General features: G+C 44.2%; 1 protein-coding gene across 3 annotated transcripts in view; it reads left to right on the forward strand.

Moving 5' to 3' along the window:
- Nucleotides 1–19,579, forward strand: part of VPS16 (VPS16 core subunit of CORVET and HOPS complexes) — a 1,150,777-nt gene that overhangs the window by 545,731 nt on the left and 585,467 nt on the right. For all 3 annotated transcript variants that reach the window (XM_033944752.1, XM_033944754.1, XM_033944753.1), the window contains one exon: nt 11,278–11,354. In XM_033944752.1, coding sequence (XP_033800643.1) covers nt 11,278–11,354 — 77 coding nt within the window. The remainder of the gene's footprint in view (nt 1–11,277; nt 11,355–19,579) is intronic.

Consider the following 19,579-nt stretch of genomic DNA (forward strand, 5'->3'; position numbering starts at 1 on the left):
TTCCTTGAGGGGGTGAGGGAGGAATTGCTCACTGAAGCTGGTGAGTAATGAGTCCAGCGTGTGGTTCTTCGTGATCACCTACCAGAATAAATAGATGAAAATGCTTGAGTAGCTGTAAACCATTCTTAATCATAAAATCTGCAGTAAAGCTGCTATTGTGATATCATAACAGCCACCCTCCTCTGGTATGTCACAATGGCTTTATGGTGTTCTACTTGCCTCACTTACTTACGCTACATTTTGATGTTTACAGTGGAGTAGGTGCTTTGCATCCTGTTATTAGCATTTGAAGAAAATAAAGTAGTAAAGAATGTTATGTTCAAAAGTGTTGTGGACATATCTGACTGTATCCTATTTTCCTCTTGTCAAGCAGTAGCGCAGGCACCCCCTCAGGAAGTGGTACCGCAGCTCATGGAGGGAGCCCCACCCTGGTCCTCTGCGGAGGAGGAGGAAGAGGAGGGGGAAGAAGAAGAAGGAGAGGAGGAGGAGAAGGGGGAGGAGGAGGGGGATGATTCCCCTTGGCAGCCTTCAGGACCACCCACACCACCTGCACCAACACTACCCCCTGGACCACCGTCACCTGTACCACCGCTACCTCCTGGACCACCACTGCCTGCACCACCACCACCTGCACCACCGCTACCCCCTGGACCACTGCCGCCTGCACCACCATCACCTGCACCACCGCTACCCCCTGGACCACCGCCGCCTGCACCACCACTACCTGCACCACCGCTAACCCCTGGACCACCGCCGCCTGCACCACCACCACCTGCACCACCACCACCTGCACCAACACTACCCCCTGGACCACCGCCGCCTGCACCACCACCACCTGCACCACCGCTACCCCCTGGACCACCGCCGCCTGCACCACCACCACCTGCACCACCACTACCTCCAGGACCCCCACCGCTTGCCCCTGTTGGACCTTCCCCTTCCCCCAGCCATAGCCCTTCCCCTCACTCTCCTGCCCTTCCTGTTCCTAATCCCATCCCATCCCCTTTCCTTGCTGTCCCCCCCAAGGAGCAGCCCGACCAGCCTCAGGAGGGGGCGGTCAGGCAGATGGACCCCTTCTCTGCCCTCTTGGAGGAGGTGCAGTTGTTGAGAGGGTGCGTGGAGAGGCTGGAACATGCCCTCTTTCGGCTGGTAGCCGAAAGAGGGCATGGTTCCAGCAGCCGTGAACCCTCTCCATGACTGCACCTCTTCCGCCCCCCTCGCCTGAGGTAGCTCAAGCTGCTCTTGGGGGGCACCCACCCTCTTTCCCTGCGTTATGTGTATGTAAATAGTTGTTTTTAAAAAAGTTTAAGTTTAAAAAAGTTAAATATATTTTAATAAAAAAATTTGTTCATACTTGCTTTAAACTTTCCTGTGTGGTTTTAGCCTTGTAGCATCTTCAGTTTAGTGGACAGAGTCCAAGGTAGATAGGGGTTCAGGAGGGATTGCTGAATGGGCCCTTTTCAATATAACATCAAGGTGACATATAGAATGTTTGACAATCTTTATTGGGGGCTGTCATTCTATTACCTGCTAGCCACTCTGATGTAGAATCATTGCAGAATCTAGGAAAGAAGCAAGCGAGTGTAACGGTATATGCAACTGTAGGTAGATGATGACATCTCAGCTATGATGTGCAAAGTAAGCCACTCCCTGTTCCAAAGTAAATGGCTACATAAGGAAGAGAATATAAGTCACTGTGGTAGATTTGTTGTTGAGAAATAGGACTACTGCTAGTAAGAGTTGGCTCCACACCAGGAGAATCCAAATGAGACATGTGGGTTTTTCTTCCTTTCACTGAAGGCGATGGAAGTAAAGGCCAGATTCCTCAATCTATCCTCCTGGTTCTTGAGCTGTATGGTAACTACACCCAAAACAAATACCAAAAAACAGCCTGTACTATTTTGGTTAAGCAGGTGTGGAAACCACAAAGATGCTCACAGCTGCACTGTTCTTAGTAATACAAAACTTGATCTGACAATACCGCAGGAAGAACTACAGTTGCCTGTCCAGGACACCTGAAAACAGAAAAGAGGAGAAGCTGGTTTACACAAGGTTCACAAACAGGGGGTTCAACCCCCAAGGTCCATATCTGTCTTCCCTTCCCTGAAGCAATGTGTTAACCTCATTTATGTTGAGCTGCTTAGATGTCACCGTGGTATAGTTGTTAAAGCAACAGCCTTAACTCGCTGATGGTGTGGGTTAATATCACTTGTAATCCTCCACCGCTAAAGATCTATTACATAAAGTTCAGCACCTATTTAGAGCTCATGTGGGGGAATAGATTAACTTAAAACAATGTTTGTGTGCATATAACAGCAGGAATGTGTGCCATGGTGTTCTATAAGGCCAATGTTATCAATTTACTATTGTTCCTGAACGTCATCAAGGACACCTGTGTGAAGAGAATAGAAGTGTGAAACATGTTAGTTTTGTGAACATTTATTTCACTCATCAGAAGAGTGACTCAAGTGAAGAATAGAAGAGTAAGCAAATAAAGGTTACCATATATCATTCTCACCTACAACTGTTTGGCCAGGTGCAAGCTGGTGTGCTGAGCTGCTCTTCTGGCCTCTGGCAAACACACTGGGGTGATGAGCATAGTCAACCTGAAATGAAGAATAGAGAGAAACATGTAACAAAGACCTATGTTTCCAAAATTAAACACTGAAGTTGTGGAAGAATGTCACATCACAGTCTCCAACACACACCTAGAAGTAACAGAAGTGCTAACATACCTTTGAACTCCTTATTAAAAAAAAGGCAGCTACAGCTGACACCTTTTGATAATAAAGATGCCTAACCCATTAGGCACTCATTAGGAGTTTTCCACCTGAACCATGTACACTGATTGGATGTCCACTGAATGGCAGTGTCCCCCCCCCCCCACATACACACACACAACACACCTGACCTATTCTTATCAATGAGTTAGTACACAGAACCATTCCTCAACTGATTTTAACTTGGCTGTAATTTGATTCTACAAAGAATGAACTTTAGCTCTATGAGTAAACCCTCTCAGATGTGTGAACACATACATTTTACTTACATATCCATTTTTCTGCCACCAGAATTTCTAACAGCATGGGTGCTCTTACAACAAACACACCTTGACTTAAATGTGTTATCACTCATTTTTGTCAGCCCTGTGGAATGTAGAGTAGGAGATATCAGAAATAGAATAACTATTATAAACAATAACACACAATGAAAGTCCATAAAGAGAAGTCAGTTCTTTCTGGTTGGTTTTTTTTTTTTGGTTCTATCATAAGGCCACCTAAGTAGCTTACAAATTATCATTCTCACCTTGACTTACTATCTGAGCTGCTAGCAAGCTGCTTCTAGAAAAGATAAAACAACATATTAGAATGACATGTAGCTTGTTAATGGTTCTGTGGAATAGAGCGAAATGGGAGGCAGAGATAGGAAAGAAAATGTAAAAGACTAAGACAGAGTAAAGTCTCAAACGTCTGCATAAGCAATAGGACAGAATAGAAAGAAAACACTGCTCACCTGGACCTTCTTATACCCATGCACGCCTATATAGCGTCTGACATCAGTAGGTTTTGGCGGGAAAACGTTCTCTATGCCTATAGTGCGCCATTCGGGGCGGACGCTTGTCCCGCTTCCTAACCATGCCCAACACACCTCATTGGGTGTCCTATGGGTGTGTGTTTGAACGTGTTCTGTAAGTAGCCTGAAAAGCCTTGCAACATGGCTCCAAAACGGAAATCAAATTTTTTGCCTGGAGAGTTGCAGATCCTTGTGGCCCAAGTCGGGGCCAACTATGATTCCCTCTTTGGGAGGGAAGCTGATAGGATTGGGACAGAAGGCCAGCATGCTATCTGGAGAAGGATCTGCAGTGATATAGATTCAGCACACCATCAGGGCCATGATATAGAGGCTTTGAAAAAACGGTGGCGTGCCCTGCGGAGAGAGGTCCGGCGGAAGCAAGAACAAATCGATACGCAGGGTCCTTGTGGCAACCTCCAACTGACTGTCCTGGAGAGTGAGGTGATGGACATAGTGGGTCCTGGAATAGCACCTGTTGTGGGAGCCATTAATATTTCCCTGGGGCACCAAGGTAAGAAACACTTTACATAGAAGCCATTGACTTGTTGGTGTTTTAACTCATATTTTATATTTTTTCTAAACTACAACAGTACTATACAACCAATGCAATTCATAGTAATACAATAAAAGCCATTGCCTGTTTTGATATTCTTGGCAGCCTAACATGTGGAATAAGTTGCTAATGTTCCATATGTTAGCCTGCATAATACCTTGTAAATGACCAGATGCAAAGATGTACAGTATTGTGACCTGTGATGCAATCCAAATGATGTTCTCAGATGTTACCGCTTTCAACTAATACCAATGTGTATTTTCTTGTCTTTTTGCAGAGGCGTCCCATCCTCCTTCTGCTGCTGATAGGGATGAAGGGGATGAGGAGGAGGAAGAAGTGGCTGGCCCATCGTGCGCCACCCCTCCTCAGAACAGTGATATGCAACCTGCACTGGCGCCCCCTCTTCATCCCCACGATGACAGCAGGGCAGCAGAGGAGGGGGAAGAGTTGGAGGGGGAAGAAGAGGTGGGTGAGGTCAGAGCCCTGGGGGAGGAGGATTTCCATCAGGGTGATGAGCTGAAGGCCCCCCCTGATGAGCACGCCCGTCTATTGGTGGAGGTTGGGGACCACATCCACCATAGACAGGGCTTGCTCATTAGGGAGGTGGCCGAGATAAAGGAATCCACACATGTCCTCGCCAGGGAGGCCCAAACCATGAACCAGCACTTGGCCTCCCTGGTAGCAGAGCAGGCTGCGACACGAGCCCAGCAGGCTGCCATACTAGAGGAGCAGGCTGGGACGCGCCGTGCTCTGGAGGACATGTGTGGCATTCTTAGACACCTTCTCCCCCAGCTCATCACCCAGACTGACTCCCCTGGGGATCCTGGACCTCAAGCCACCTCCCAGACCTCCAGCCAGGCCCCCACCAGGCGGGGTTCCCCCCGGCCACCCGTGCCCGGGGTCGAGGCTGTGGCCGGGGAAAGGGAAAAGGAAAGGGCCCCCATTAGGATCCACTATATCCTCTGAACACTCCCAGGCCAGTAATGCCACATGGACCCTGTGGCTCCGCTGGACCTCCTCTGCATGTACACGCCACAGCCTCTATATCACGGTTCAGTCACTGCAGATCTTTCATCCAGATAGCCTCCTGGCCTGAGTGCCAATCTTCATCAGCTTCAACTCCCATCGAGGATATCATAGTTGGATATTAACTATTACAACCTTCCAAGGATCTGTAGCTCTCCAGGAGCCATGTTGCTACCTTCATTCACCACTCCAAGTGCAACCTGTGCCATCTATTTGCACCCTGGACATTTGCCTCACTTCACCGAGGTGCAACCTGTGCCATCTATTTGCACCCTGTATTATGCATTTTTCCATCTATCATGTACAACGGCAAGCCAATGGATTGATGTTTTACAATAAAATCAATCATATAAATGAAACATATATAGCTGACAGTGTGTTTGTGTTTCTGCATATATTTTATTTGTTAGGTGCTTCACGGAGCTACATTGCTGTATCATATGGTTTACAGAGGTATGTCCCAACAGTGTCATGAATGACCACTAGGCCAGTTAGGTTTTGAGGATACCCCCAATGGATATGCATGGTGGTAGATTTGATGGCTGACACCTCCATTAGATGATGGTCTCTCATGCATGCTCATTAGGGCTATCCCTTACAATCTTCTTATCCCACCTTTCACACCTAGCTCCCTATGCTTCAACATCTGTCCCTCTCTTTTGTTATTCTCCTTGATGCATACCAATGAGGAGGGGGGGGGGACTGGAACCTACATGCCATTTCTCCTTTCCACCTCAATACCTAGTGTTTCTCCCTAACCTCCTTCCATCCCTAGTGTCAACCTTTCACCCTTTCTGTTTGCAAATACCCTTGCATCCCTAGTCTCTCCTTGCCTCTATGACATCCTCCATCTCTTGCTTTTATCTTTTCTCATTCCAGACCACTATCCAGCATATCTCTCAGTCTCTCTCCACCCTCCCCCAAGTCTGGCCATTTCTAGACACCTCTCCTGCATTCAACTTAAGAATCTCATTAATATCTATCCCATTTGGTGCAATAGCTGCCTTGGTTGATGACATATTTCCCATGTTTAAATACAGGTTCCCATTTATTCCACTTGGAATTAATTGAAAGTTGTAGGCCCCCCTCTGCTCTTTCTTTTTGGTGTACTCTGTTGATATGGAAAATAGAGGTGGGGGCAGACCATGACATTATGAAAGCAGGGAGAGTGGTGGGCTTGGGCATCTGTGTGTAACCTGGCCTGGCCCCTTCTTTTCCCTAACAATTGATTCCCCTCCACACTTAACACAAAACCTAAGTCAAGTTTCAAGTTTTATTACCATTTGATGAATCACTTATACAAACTTTCTAAGCGATGAACAACTTAAAAAGCCACTAGTTAGTGGTCCCACAGATAATTGGGTATAAAAGACAACATACAAAATAAATAAACCGACTAACAATTTTGCAGTCAGATTAAAGACAGACATGATCAAAGAGGGAAAGGGGGGAAAAGTTACAATTCATTTTATATTGAAAATTACATAAAAAGGAAAACACGAGAGGGAGGGAAAGGGGTTAATATTTGTAACAAAGTATGAAGGGTCCAAAATAAGACATATTAAATATTAAAAGCGTCTTGAAACAAAAAAGTTTTCAAAAATTTTTTAAAAGAGGTAAGATCTTTTTCATTTCTGATATAATGTGGCAATGAATTCCACAATTTAGGAGCCATAACAGAAAACATGTCACTTCTTCTTGTGCCCACGATTTTCAAAGAGGGAACCGTTAGTAAATTTAAAGAAGATGATCGAAGAGAGCGAGGGGCATTGTAAGGAATAATCATTCTTGTCATAAATTGTGGTTCATTGAAGGTTAGAACTTTGAATACTAAAAATAATATCTTAAAGTTAATACGGTGGGAAATAGGAAGCCAGTGTGATTTAAGCATTAGTGGTGTAACATGATCATATTTTTTTCACTTTATGAATAAGTTTTATTGCCGTATTTTGGATTATCTGAAGCCGTCTTTTTTTCTTTTTGTGTTATGTTGATTAGAAGGGAGTTACAATAATCGATTTTAGCTATAATCATGGAATGGATTAATATATTAACAGATTTAGGGTCTAAAAATGTAGAGATTGAACGAATCAGACGTAATCAGTCCTCAACAATCCCTCACACCAACACCCAGAAAAATCCATAGACAAAAGAAATATAGATAATGGGGGTGGGGAGGAGTGGCAAAGGCAGAAGGGAGTACAAAGGAGAACAGGCAAGTCATAGCACAAAGTTTCATCATTGAGGAAACGGAACACCACAAGTACCAACTCACATGGGGGGTCATAAATAGGAAAAATGGCTGTGCCAAAGCTTTCTATATACTCAGCACGCCTAATTAGCGTCTGATGTTATAGGAACCGTTACAATCTCCCGCCGAAATAATTCAAATGTAATTGGACGTGCATTGGATGTCGTGTTGCCAAATACAGCTGTAGTGACGTTGTAATCATTTCTTTCACATCTCTAAGCTTTGATACGAAGCTCTATGTTCTAAACAAAGTTCCTTCTATAGCTCTGTGCTTTAAGGCACTGCTTTTTATCTTCCATATATCAGGGGTTCAAGTCTTGAGTAAGGTTAGCAAATAGATTATATTCATTTCTCAGCCAGGACACCTGGTAACTCTTTAGCCATGCCTTTACATATAAATATTTTGCTTCAGCTTTTATCTGCAGCCATTGTCAAATTTTTAATGCAACCTGTTCTCTCTCATGCTGAACACCCTCCCCCACCCCAACATCCCCCCCTACCTGTCAAGCCAAACTGCATTTACCAATACTAATCTGTGTAGGATCCATCTCACCACATGTGTCATTCTTCAACACCTGTCCAAGCCCTCTGAAGTTTGATTTAACTCATAGCTGTTGGTCAATGCCTATCAAAAGAAACACATTCCTACTAGAAACACATTCCTACTAGAATGGCTTGTAGATGAGAGCAAATGAAAGGTGAGGATGGGATTTGAACCAGGGTGCTTGAGAAGATGGACACGGCGCATTAACCTGGTGAACCAGAAATGCTTTCTTTGTGCTTATTGTGACATGATAGTTAATGAGATGATACATAGGCAGCTCAGTCAGGAATGATATGAAAGGGTGGTGAAATCCATCTAAGCAGAAGCTGCTGTAGGTCTATGGGTTAAACTCCTGTGCTAGTCGTATAGAAGTTGTGAGTTCTACACCCAGCCTATCTTTTAATTGTGGCATAATTCCTTGAAGGTGCTAGATAACAAACCGTACAATAGCAATTTTTATTTGCTTATACCGCTTCTTATAGGCAGTTAATTCTGTTGTTTTATATATTTTTTCTTCATGATTTCAGAATTGTATATTTTAACATTATAAAAACTAACAAAGTATGCCATGTTTAAGATGAGTTGAACTCAAATTCTTAGCATGGAAGGAGGGAAAGTTTATTTTTCTGTAACAGAGAAAGTTGTACAGTAATGTTATAATCAACTCCTATAAGAAGTGGAAAACATCATCAAGGTGCACCTGGAAGGTAGAAAGCCACAAGTAAAAGACAGGGCAGGAGTTGAACCCACAACCCCCGGAAGATCGGTACAGCGCTTTTACTCACTGAGCTACAGCACCTTTCGCTCCAGTGTCTCTGGCTCCCTTGTCATATCATACCTTAGTGAACTGCTAAGGTAAAATCAGCTTTGCTATCATCTCACAGCAGGCTGAGACAAAAGAGTGGTAGCTCAATGGTTTAAAGCGCTGCTTTCACTGACCCCCAAACCCATATTCCCAAGTATGGTTGAATACATGTGAGGTGGAGTCCAAAAGTGCTGTTTTGATCAAAGGCAAGCTCCATTTTTCTAATGTCAAACCCAGACCATGCTCACACGCTAATCTTCATTCTAAGCATTGTACTAATGAATGTATGACTGTAAGTAATCTGTTCCGTTTAGGCATCATATGCGGAAAAGCGGCATTCTTTGCGCTTAACGATCGACGTCATTTACATATTTGATATTTGTTTTTCTACCAGAAAACCTTCCAAATCTTTAGGCATTCCTTTGCTTAAACTTATTTAAAATGATCTGCAGCAATTCTCAACAGCCTGTTCTCTGTCATCCTAGACCCCCTCCCCCACCCCAACACACACTCCTGCAGCATAACATCCTAACCCTAACCATGAAAAACAGCAAAGTCTATATATATATATACACACCACTTTGAGAGCTAATAGGAAGCTGTGAAAAAGAGGTATGCTGAGGGTGGGTTTTGAACCGGGAAGCGTGAGAAGATGAGCAAGGCGTAATAGAGCACATTAACCAGGTGAGCCACAAATGCCATCTTGCTGTCAGAAGAAATGTTCCCCCATGACAGCTTAGAATGTCCTTGCTATGGTAAGGAGAAAATAAGCTTGCCTGGAAAGGGAAATGTGTGCATAAATATGGCAAAATCCACCATGTATACCCTGTTATAAGAGCTAATAGTAAGCTGTTAGGACCTTATTAAAATGAATGATGGTGGGATTTGAACCGGTGAGCTTGAGAGGTTGGACCAGGCGCATTAACGTGATGAGCCAGAAATGCTTTCTTTGTGTTTATTGTGACATAATATCTAATGAGATTATACATAGGCAGATCAGTCAAGTATGACATGAAAGGGTGGTGAGACGAACCTAAGTAGAAGATGCTGTAGCTCTATGGGTAAATATACTGTGCTAGTCGTACAGAGGTTGTGAGTTCTACACCCAGCGCATCTTTTAATTGTGGCATACTACCTTGAAGGTGCAACTTGATGATGTCACAATGATGTCAGCTTTGTGCAGCTGAAGAGCTCCATTTTGCAATGAGGGAAGATGAATGTTAAGGTGTGTATCTGTTTATTCTCTTTTTAAGTGCTGAGAAATGAAGTAATGTGTGCAATAATGATATGTGTTTCCTGTTCTTTATTTGCTTTCAAAAAAGAGCCGATTGCAGTGCTGTTTGTTGAGAAAAAAAGGGGGTTGTTTTTAAACAGGAATGCCAAAAAGGTGGTGCAATGTGTAAATTATATTATTGTTTGGGCAGAAATGTACTTTGTTATCTATGCAATATAATGTGTTCTATTGATATAGTGTCAATAAATTTATTAGGACAGAGAAAGGATGAAAAATACCTATTCAAACTCGCTATTGGAATTATTGCTGCAAAAGCACAACGGACGTCTATCTCGCGTCTAAAAGGGAGCGGGAATTATAAAAGTTGAAACTGCATTGAAATGAAGCAAAATCCACGTTCGACCAGCGTTTCTTACGCCTACATTATAGACGATATTTAGATGCGGTCTGCCGCCTAAGTAGCATCTGAGTAGTGCCTGCCCATCACCTCGCCCATGTTACGTCCACGTCCTTAACATAGACGTCTGCCCTGCACTTGAAAGCGGGGGAGAGTGGACATATCTCCCGCTGAAGGGGGCGGTCAGGTTGTGGCAGGGTGGTCGCATCGGGGATTTTAGTGCAGTAGGAGAGAGTGGGCATCTCTCCTTCTGTGTGTGTTGGGGGCAGTGGGGTCACAGTGGGGATTTTTGTACAGCAGGAGAAAGTGGGCATCTCTCCTGCTGCAGGGGGGCGGTCAGGTCACGGCGGGGATTTTAGTGCAGCAGGAGACAGTGGGCATCTCCCCTGTTGCAATGGCTGGTCGCGGTGAGGATTTTAGGGTAACAGGAGAGAGTGGGCATCTCTCCTGATGCAGAGGGGGGTGTTGTGTTTGCCGCCACTGCAAGGAAGAAGTGTTATTCAGTGGAGAGAATGGACATCTTTCCTGCTGCATCACAACACAGGGCTTTCTAGCAGTCTCTGACACTGACCGGCACCCCTGGAGCAGTTGCTTTTTTTTGTCACCAAAAGCCGACGCTGCTTTTTGAAAATGGCTTGGCATTTTTTAAGAATCCACCGAAGAGCTCATTTCAATGTTGAAGAACCCATTTACATGTCAGTGTCTGAGACTGCTAGAAACCTTGCTAAAGATGGAGATAATCTCTTTTGATAATCCACCGCTAAACCGACGGCGTTAAACTTTTGAGAATCTTGCCCTGAATGGTAAGGGCCTATCACAGCCTCTAGGATTTTTGGTCACTATCATAGATATATTTTTAGAAGATTATAGTGCTTGTTTCTGTTTCTTTTACAGGGGCCACTGAAGAGATCTTTAAAATTGCATCAATGGCACCTGGAGCCCTTCTGCTGGAGGCACAGAAGGAATATGAGGTAAACAGTTAAATTGATCATTCAGATTATGGAAGCAGCTTTTACTTACAATGTGATACTTAAGTATTGGATCTGTTTTATTTGCTTTTAACTCTTGTACTAATAAGGCAAATAGTACTTCAGAAACCCATATGTAGAATCTTAGCCAAATCCTTTGATGAAAGTTTTCTTAATTCAGAAAGTTAGAGACAGCCTTTTTTCTATTTTTAGCTTCTTAGATTCTTAAATTTATATCATTTTCTGATAAATGTTCCATAGAAAAAGAGTACTATATATATGCGAATATAAACTGATCTGAATATAAACTGAGGGGACCCTTTTCCCTCAAAAAGTAGAAAAAAAAAGGTTGATTCAAATATAAACAGAGATTAAAAATTTGTGTGATTCTGGCGAGCCAATCTACAAAGACCAGACATCTTTGTCATAAGTTTTAACAACTATTCTTTAACTTGAAATATTTTTATTAGTGCAAAACCAGAAAATAAAAACAAAAAAATTGCAGTGCAAGCTAGAGAATTACACGGTGACCCGTTCCCGCAGCAAACTGCAGGTAACCGCAGTAAAACTTCAGGAACAGATGAAATCAATATCTGTTCACAGAAAGCATAGGGACAAACCTTTTCACTGCTCTGCTGAGCGATGAAAAGGTTTGTCCCTGCGAAGAACCCCATCCACCACAGCTCCCCGATATCCCACCATTGCGTGTTCGGCGGCTCCAACCTACCCATGGGTCTGGCGGATCTAGCCCACCCCCCTTGCTCGTGAGTCTGGCAGCTGCAGCCAGCTTCCCTCCCTCCCTGCCGCTGGCACACACCTGGCAGATTGAGCCGATCTCTACAAAGAGCTGCTTGTCTGTGCTCACAGCCTTCACTCTGCCGGACTCCTCCTTATGATGCAACTTACTTTTTTCACAATGAAATGAAGTTGCATCATAAGGAGGAGCCTGGCAGAGGGAAGGCTGCGAGCACCGTCTAGCAGTCTGTGATCAATGGCTCGTGTTCGAGGGGAGTACTGTAGTTGAAATATCCAACAATATTAAATGGGAAGTTGCATGGGAAATGCTATATGGAAAAAAAAATATTTAAGTATGTAAAGATAAATGTTGCTTTAGGGCAGGCCATTGAATAATAACATTTTTTGATACCTTTAGATTTTTATGTATTCCACCATTTATTGGGATCTAATTGTTTATTTACCGTATTTCCCCATATATAGGCCGCGGCCTATACATGGGTTTTACAAACCCGTGTATGGGGCGGCCTGTATAAAACTTTTAAATCATCCCCCCCACCCCTGGTACCTTTTTAGGAAGCCCACTCCCTGGCGCGCGGCTCAGGTCTCCAACGGTGCAGGGCAGCCGTGATCTTTTTGACATCTGGCCTGCCCCCGCACCGCTTGCTGAGTGGCTGAGGTCAGTTCTCACAAGTCTCGCGGGAGCTGACGTTGGCCATTCAGTGGGCGGTGCGGGGATAGGCTGGATGCCAAAGAGATCGCGACTACCCTGCACTGCTGGAGACCCAAGCCGCTCGCCAGCAAGGGGGCTCCCTGAAAAGGTACCGGGGGTGGGGGGGATGAAAGTAAAAGGCAGGGGAGGTACCAGAAGGTAAGCCATGGTTAAATACCATGAGGCAGCTTATATTCTAAACATAGGCTGCACTTTTCTACAGCCTATACATGGGTGCAGCCTAAGCAGAGGGGCGGCCTATATGCAGGAAAATACAGTATTTATTTCCCGCCCTTATCCAGGGTGAGTTACATATTAACATACAAAATTAGATATAACATTTCTTGTACAAATCACATCAAGAATGCACTATAACAAATTACATACAGTACATACATATAAAAATCAAATTACATATGACATACATGTCGCATCAACAGCAAACATCATTTAAGGTCAATAAACTGGCCAACCCTAACATACATCAAAATGTAAAATTGCATAAGGCATACAAGATGCCTCAATAACAAACATCATTATGCCAAATAAAACAGACCAGTCCATTTGAAGACTCCATGACCAGCACACAACAGTCATCACTCCTTCCCCGCAGCCAAACTCAGACCCTATATTTCATCTTACAGGTGTCTTTTCAGCATTTTCCTAAAGTTTTGTAAATTTTGTTGATGGCGAATATATCCTGGAAGGTTGTTCCACTCCCAGGGGCCGATACAGTGAAAGACACTGTTCCTGGAAGAGAAAAACTGTAAGCCTTAATTGACTTTAAATCCTTACAACAACACAAATGATTTTCAAAGCTATGGTAAGGAGTAAGTCTAAAAATAAACAATCCTGTTCCAAAAGAATGTTATTGAAACAGATACTTTTCTATAAAATATGAGATGTGAAGTAAATTACAAAAGGTGTTCCAAATTTTTTTCCAATACCTCTGGACCAATGGGCAATCAAAAATTAGATGTTTTAAGGATTCCAATTTTTTTTAAAAAGTGGAATTAAAAAGTATGATTTTATTTATTTTATTTCTTCCATTTGTGCATCGCACATACCTGTATAAGCTCTAGGCTACATTACAGAGGAAGGGGTTAGAAGAGGGCAGGAAGGAGTGGAGAGGAGAGAAGCATGTAGAATATTTCGTAGAAATTCCTAACTTTATAGATAGGAGCACCATAGATGTAAATGATACCTAAATGAATTAAAGTAATATGTAAAAAGGAGTAGAAGGGAGGAACCATTAAACAATAGAATTCAGGGAAATTCAATTAATAAAATAAAAACAATAGGGTAAAAACAATGGAATAAAATTTTAAATAATTCATTAGCTGGGAAAAAAAAATCAAATAAGTCTGACAGAAGTCCAATTTCCTGAAGCAGCTCTGTTGCCTCAGCATATTTTAAATAATCCCAACGGCAAAAGTCCAGAAGGGACAGATATCAGCTCAGGCTTTCTAGCTGCTGTAGCCCCGACTCATCGTTTTCAGGCAGAAGATGCACAGAGATAGAACAATCCAGCGCCAGGCCGCACTGCTCTTGGTGACCGCTCATGAGCAGCTCCCGAAGAATACAGCACTCTGCCTCCATCGGTGGACATCTGGGAGGAGTCTATGGCATGGCCCCACTCCACGGATCCAGAAACACCACCAGCCCCTCCCCAATGAGAGTGCAGACTCTGGTCTATCCTAGGCAACAATCAGCAGTGCTTAACCATGCCTCCAGTGGTCCCGCCTCCAACAACGATCTCCCCGCAGCGATCTCCAGTCACCGCACGCAGGTAGGAAGGGCCTCTGCTGAAAATTAACCATTCCAGGCCTTTAGGTTAATAGACAGTTATGCTGTGATTCTATAACTGTCAAACTCCTACTATCCAAGATGTTTTCTGACTCACCCGAGTGAAAATTAAAAGAATAAAGTACAGAACCCTGTAAAACTATGAATACGGTAGATGAAAGGAACAAAATAAAGTAGAAACCAACAAAATAAAACTAAATATAACTAAAAACTTAAAAATATAAGAAACTGAAGGCCAGGTCTTACTCAGGCAACATTCTAGAATAGTATTTTAAGGGGTCCAAAAAGATCAACGGCTAAGGATTGTACAATGGATGATGATCTGGATGATTTGAACAACAAGAAAAAGCAAAGGGGGATGTCTTTTCAACCAATGACAGTCTTTATTTAAAACAAAAAGGTACCAACAAGGATCCCAGTTTCAGCGTTTAGAAGATGCCTTCTTCAGGGGACACTATTAGAAAATAACAACATATAAAAGAACATTTTAAAACCATAAAACATTATGTAAAAGCAAATTCAGTATAAGTGATAATAAAATATAAAAATAAATTATATTAATGAAATATTTAAAAAAATGTAATCATAAAAACAGATACATATAAAAACATATGGAAGAACAAATAAAAACATACAGTATTGCATGAAAATATAAATATCAATAAAACATAAAGAACAAATCTGTTGGTGGACCTACTTCTACCTGCATAGAAAACCATACTTGATATCGTCTGCACTCTGAGGTATAGTTACCTATCTAAAGACATCCAGATGATCATTCGTGAAAACTGGAAAATTCTTGAGGGATACGATTGTTTCAAGGATAAGAACCTAGTAATAGCCTTCTCAAGAGACAAGAACTTAAAGGAAAAACTTGTGCCATCTAGGCTCCCGGATCCTATCAACAAACGCCCCAATCTGAAAGCTTCAATTAAATTCTGGGTCATACTAAATGTGGGAGATGTTCTGTTTGTGTACATTGTCTGGAGATTTCAGAATTCATACTCACCACAGGCATCACTTTTCATCACTCCTCTAACTGTAATTCATGTGCAGTCATTTATGCAATCAATGCCCATGTCCCTTACTTTACAAAGGTAAAAATAAAAGGATGGTCAAAACAAGGATCATTGAACACCGGAGCAATATCAGATGGGAAATTGTTTCTGCACCCTTGGTTGTCCCACTGGGACGATTTAAAATTCTTTGTCTACAAGATGATCAAAGCCAATCCAAGAGGAGGAGATTTGGACAAAGTCCTGCTGCGTGGAACAATGGGTGATCCATGATTTAAATACTGTACACCCCCATGGTTTGAACACAGAAACTGACTATAGTGTCTTCCTCTAAAATGGGTTTTCACTCTTTAGGCTCTTGCCTTGTTCCAATTCCTATTAGAACTGATATTACTAAATAACAAAATGTTGCCTGTTGGTTGATTATCTTGTACAATATGTCATGGAGAAATAAATCTCTCTAGTGGTTCACTGTCTGGTGCCACATCTACCTGTTTTTTAATGTGCCTTATTCTTTTCTCTTTTTTTCTCATTTCCGGACTACACAGACAACACTCTACTTTTTTTCTGTTTTTTATTCTTTACTTTTTTCCTCATTTCTGGATTACACCAATTTAAATTATACTCATCCTGGTTTATTTTTTCTTTTTTATTTCTGCTCTACATATCTACTATAATAAAACCCTAAGCACACATGCGCACTCTTACCTGTGTGTTCCGTGATCTGTATGTCCGTGGCCAGCAAGAGTGTGCATGCACGCTTCGACCCCCTCCCCCTTCACTCACTGTAAGGAATGAAGGCAGTTCGTATTCGTTGACCCTCCCCCCCACTGCACCCAGCCTCCCATCCGCACCTCCCACCGCGAAACAACCACAAACCTCCACATGTTTCCATACCCCCACCACTACCGCCGCCGTGCAGACGACCCCACTGACCCTCCCATCCGCTCCTCCCACCGTGAGACGATCTACAAACCTCCTGGCCCCAGCAGCGTCCCCAGCACTTTAAACACGCTGCTTCGTGGCCTACAGCCGATTTCCTCTGCCGCATCCCTAATGACATCATCAGAGACAGAGATGTGGCAGAGGAAATCGGCAGTAGAAGGCCGTGAAGCAGCGTATTTAAAGTGCTGGGGACGCTGCTGGTGCTGGGAGGTTTGTAGATCGTCTCGTGGTGGGAGGGGCGGATGGGAGGGTCAATAGGTTCGGCTGCACGGGGCGGTAGTGGTGGTGGGGTGCTGCTTACCGGCTCTACTGCACAGAGTGGAAGGGAGGGAAAGAAAAATGCCAGCTTCTACTGTACAGGGGGAATGGGGGGGAGTTAGAAATTGAAAGATGCTGCTCAATGGTTCTACTGCACGGGGGGATGGGAGGCAGGCAGGCAGACAGTCTGGCTTTGGGGGTGGGGGTGGGTTAAAGTCTGGAAGGCAGTGAGGGGGACATAGGAAGGAGGCATTGGGGGCACTAAGGACATAGGAAGGGGCACTAAGGACATAGGAAGCACTGAGGGCACTAAGGACACGGGAAGGAGGCCCTGGGGCACTAAGGTCATGGGAAGAAGACACTGGGGGCACTAAGGACACAGGATGGATGCACTGGGGGCACTAAGGACATGGGAAGGAGGCACTGGGGGTACTTTGGACACAGGACAGAGGCACTGGGGGCACTAAGGACGTAGGAAGAGGTACTAAGGACATGGGAAGGAGGCACTGGGGGCACTAAGGACATAGGAAGGAGGCACTGAGGGCACTAAGGACATAGGAGGCACTAAGGACTTAGGATGGGACACTAAGGACTTAGGATGGGACACTAAGGACTTAGGAAGGGGACACTGGGGGCACTAAGGACATAGGATGGGACTCTATGGACATAGGAAGGGGGCCACGGAGAGACAGGCCTACATGACGCAACAGAGAAATACAGGCAGGGGGCCAGGGAGACAGAGACGGAAAGAAAAATAGATAGACAGGGGGCCAGGGAGAGACACAGACAGAAAGAATGACAGACAGAAAGTGTCCAAGGAGAGAGAGAAAAAGAAAAAAAAAACCAGACAGACAGACAGCTAGCACCCGTTCATGTAACGGGCTTAAACACTAGTATGTGTGTGTGTGTGTGTATATATATATATATATATATATATATATATATATTTTTTTTTTAAGATAGGTTTTCTTTTTATATATGATTTTTCAATTTATGAATCCTGCTTACAGTCCCCTTGCAATTTTTAGTCCTATGTCATCATTACCAGTCTTATTTAAGAGAGGAAGAAAACATCGACAAATTTTAAATAAATTTAAAAATCTTCCTGTACAAGGACGCATATAACTTATGACTTCCTGTCTGGCCCAGATCTCTGATTAATGCCAAAAATAATAATTAAGGAAGAGCATAGCTTTCCTTCCTTAGGGTTACCGGACGTCCGGATTTCCCTAGACATGTCCTCCTTTTGAGGACATGTCCGAGGGTCCGGACAGGTTTTCTATTTCTCATTAAAAAGCCTACCTTTGTCTGGATTTTATGATTTGGGGGGTGGCAGCAGCAGGAGGAGGGGCGGCAGGAGGTGTCAAGCATCGGCAGCAGCAGCGGTGGGGGCGTCGAGCAGTGAACAGTGGCAGCAGCAGTGGCGGGGGAACGTTGAGCAACACGAGATTACATAAAGATCAAGGACCCAGCTGCACTCACAGCCACAGACACCTCATCATGCTGTGCTGCTGTTGGCTGATGCTGCACTGGGACCTCCTCTTCTCCCTCCCACCTCGTGCACATGTACACACAGTGCCGTGCATACCAGACATGAGGCCCGAGGAAAAAAATCTAGAGGAGGCCAGCAGCCGCCAGCCTGGAATCAGAGGAGAGAAAGAAGACATGCAGGTAAGATAACAGCAAGTGACAGCACTTTCTCGCCATTTGGGGTATGAAGGAGCCTTTGGTGAGGCGTCAGGAAGCTAAGCCAACTAACAGAGAGCCCCAAAACGTAAGATACTTGCAGAGAGCTCATCAGCACCAGCACAACTCGCAACCAACAACCAACAGGAGGACAGCTAACAGGAGGTCAGGACACATACAGCCGGCTGGGACAGAAGGTTCACATAGACCACAGACATCTCAGAAGGGGAACAGGATATGATCCTCCACGGAAGCCAGAAGATGAGCTTTCCAGTCTTCTGCACCGGCTGCAATATGTATGACTACCTCCCCTCGGGGACTAGGGCATACGTTTGCAACCGATGCAGGGAACTGGATAGCCTGAAACAGCAAGTCCGGCTGCTGGAGGGAACTGTGATAGAACTAGAAGAACTCCTCGCCAGGAAAGAAGAAAACCGCAAGCAGAAGTTGCTAGGGGAGTCCAGTACAAGCAAAGTGATCGAGGAATTGGAGAGATTCATCGAGGAAGCCCATCAGCAACATGTGGATGACCCAGGGCTGAAGATCAGTGCCCGAACATCAACCATGGAAGAGGGTCCAGGCGATATGGAAGGAGGCACCACTACAATTGAAGAAGAGGTTGAAGCGGAGGTCGAGGACGACCACACACTTAGCAGAATTGAGAGTCCATCTGGGGATGCACCACAGAAGAGAGAGGACAGGTCCTACACCATGGATACAGACTTGCGACCCCCTAAGAACCATCGAATAAAGAAGAAAGGGATCATCGTTGGAGATTCCATCATACGCAACGTGGATAGCCACATCGCAGGAGGAAGGTCACCTGCTGCCGGGTGAAAGAGTGAAGGATGTGGCCAGCAGGATCACCAGGATCATAGACAGCGCAGGAGGAGAGGACACTGCTGTGATTATCCATGTGGGAACCAACGATGTGAGCGGACGGAAGTACGAAAGGGAAGAAATGAAGGGCCAACTCCGATCACTTGGAAGAAAACTGAAGGTCAGGGAGGTGAAAGTGGCCTTCTTCGAAATACTCCCGGTACCAAGAGAGGCTGGAAAGAGACAGGATG

The sequence above is a fragment of the Geotrypetes seraphini genome, chromosome 5, assembly GCF_902459505.1.
Source record: "Geotrypetes seraphini chromosome 5, aGeoSer1.1, whole genome shotgun sequence".
Classification (NCBI taxonomy): Eukaryota; Metazoa; Chordata; class Amphibia; order Gymnophiona; family Dermophiidae; genus Geotrypetes; species Geotrypetes seraphini.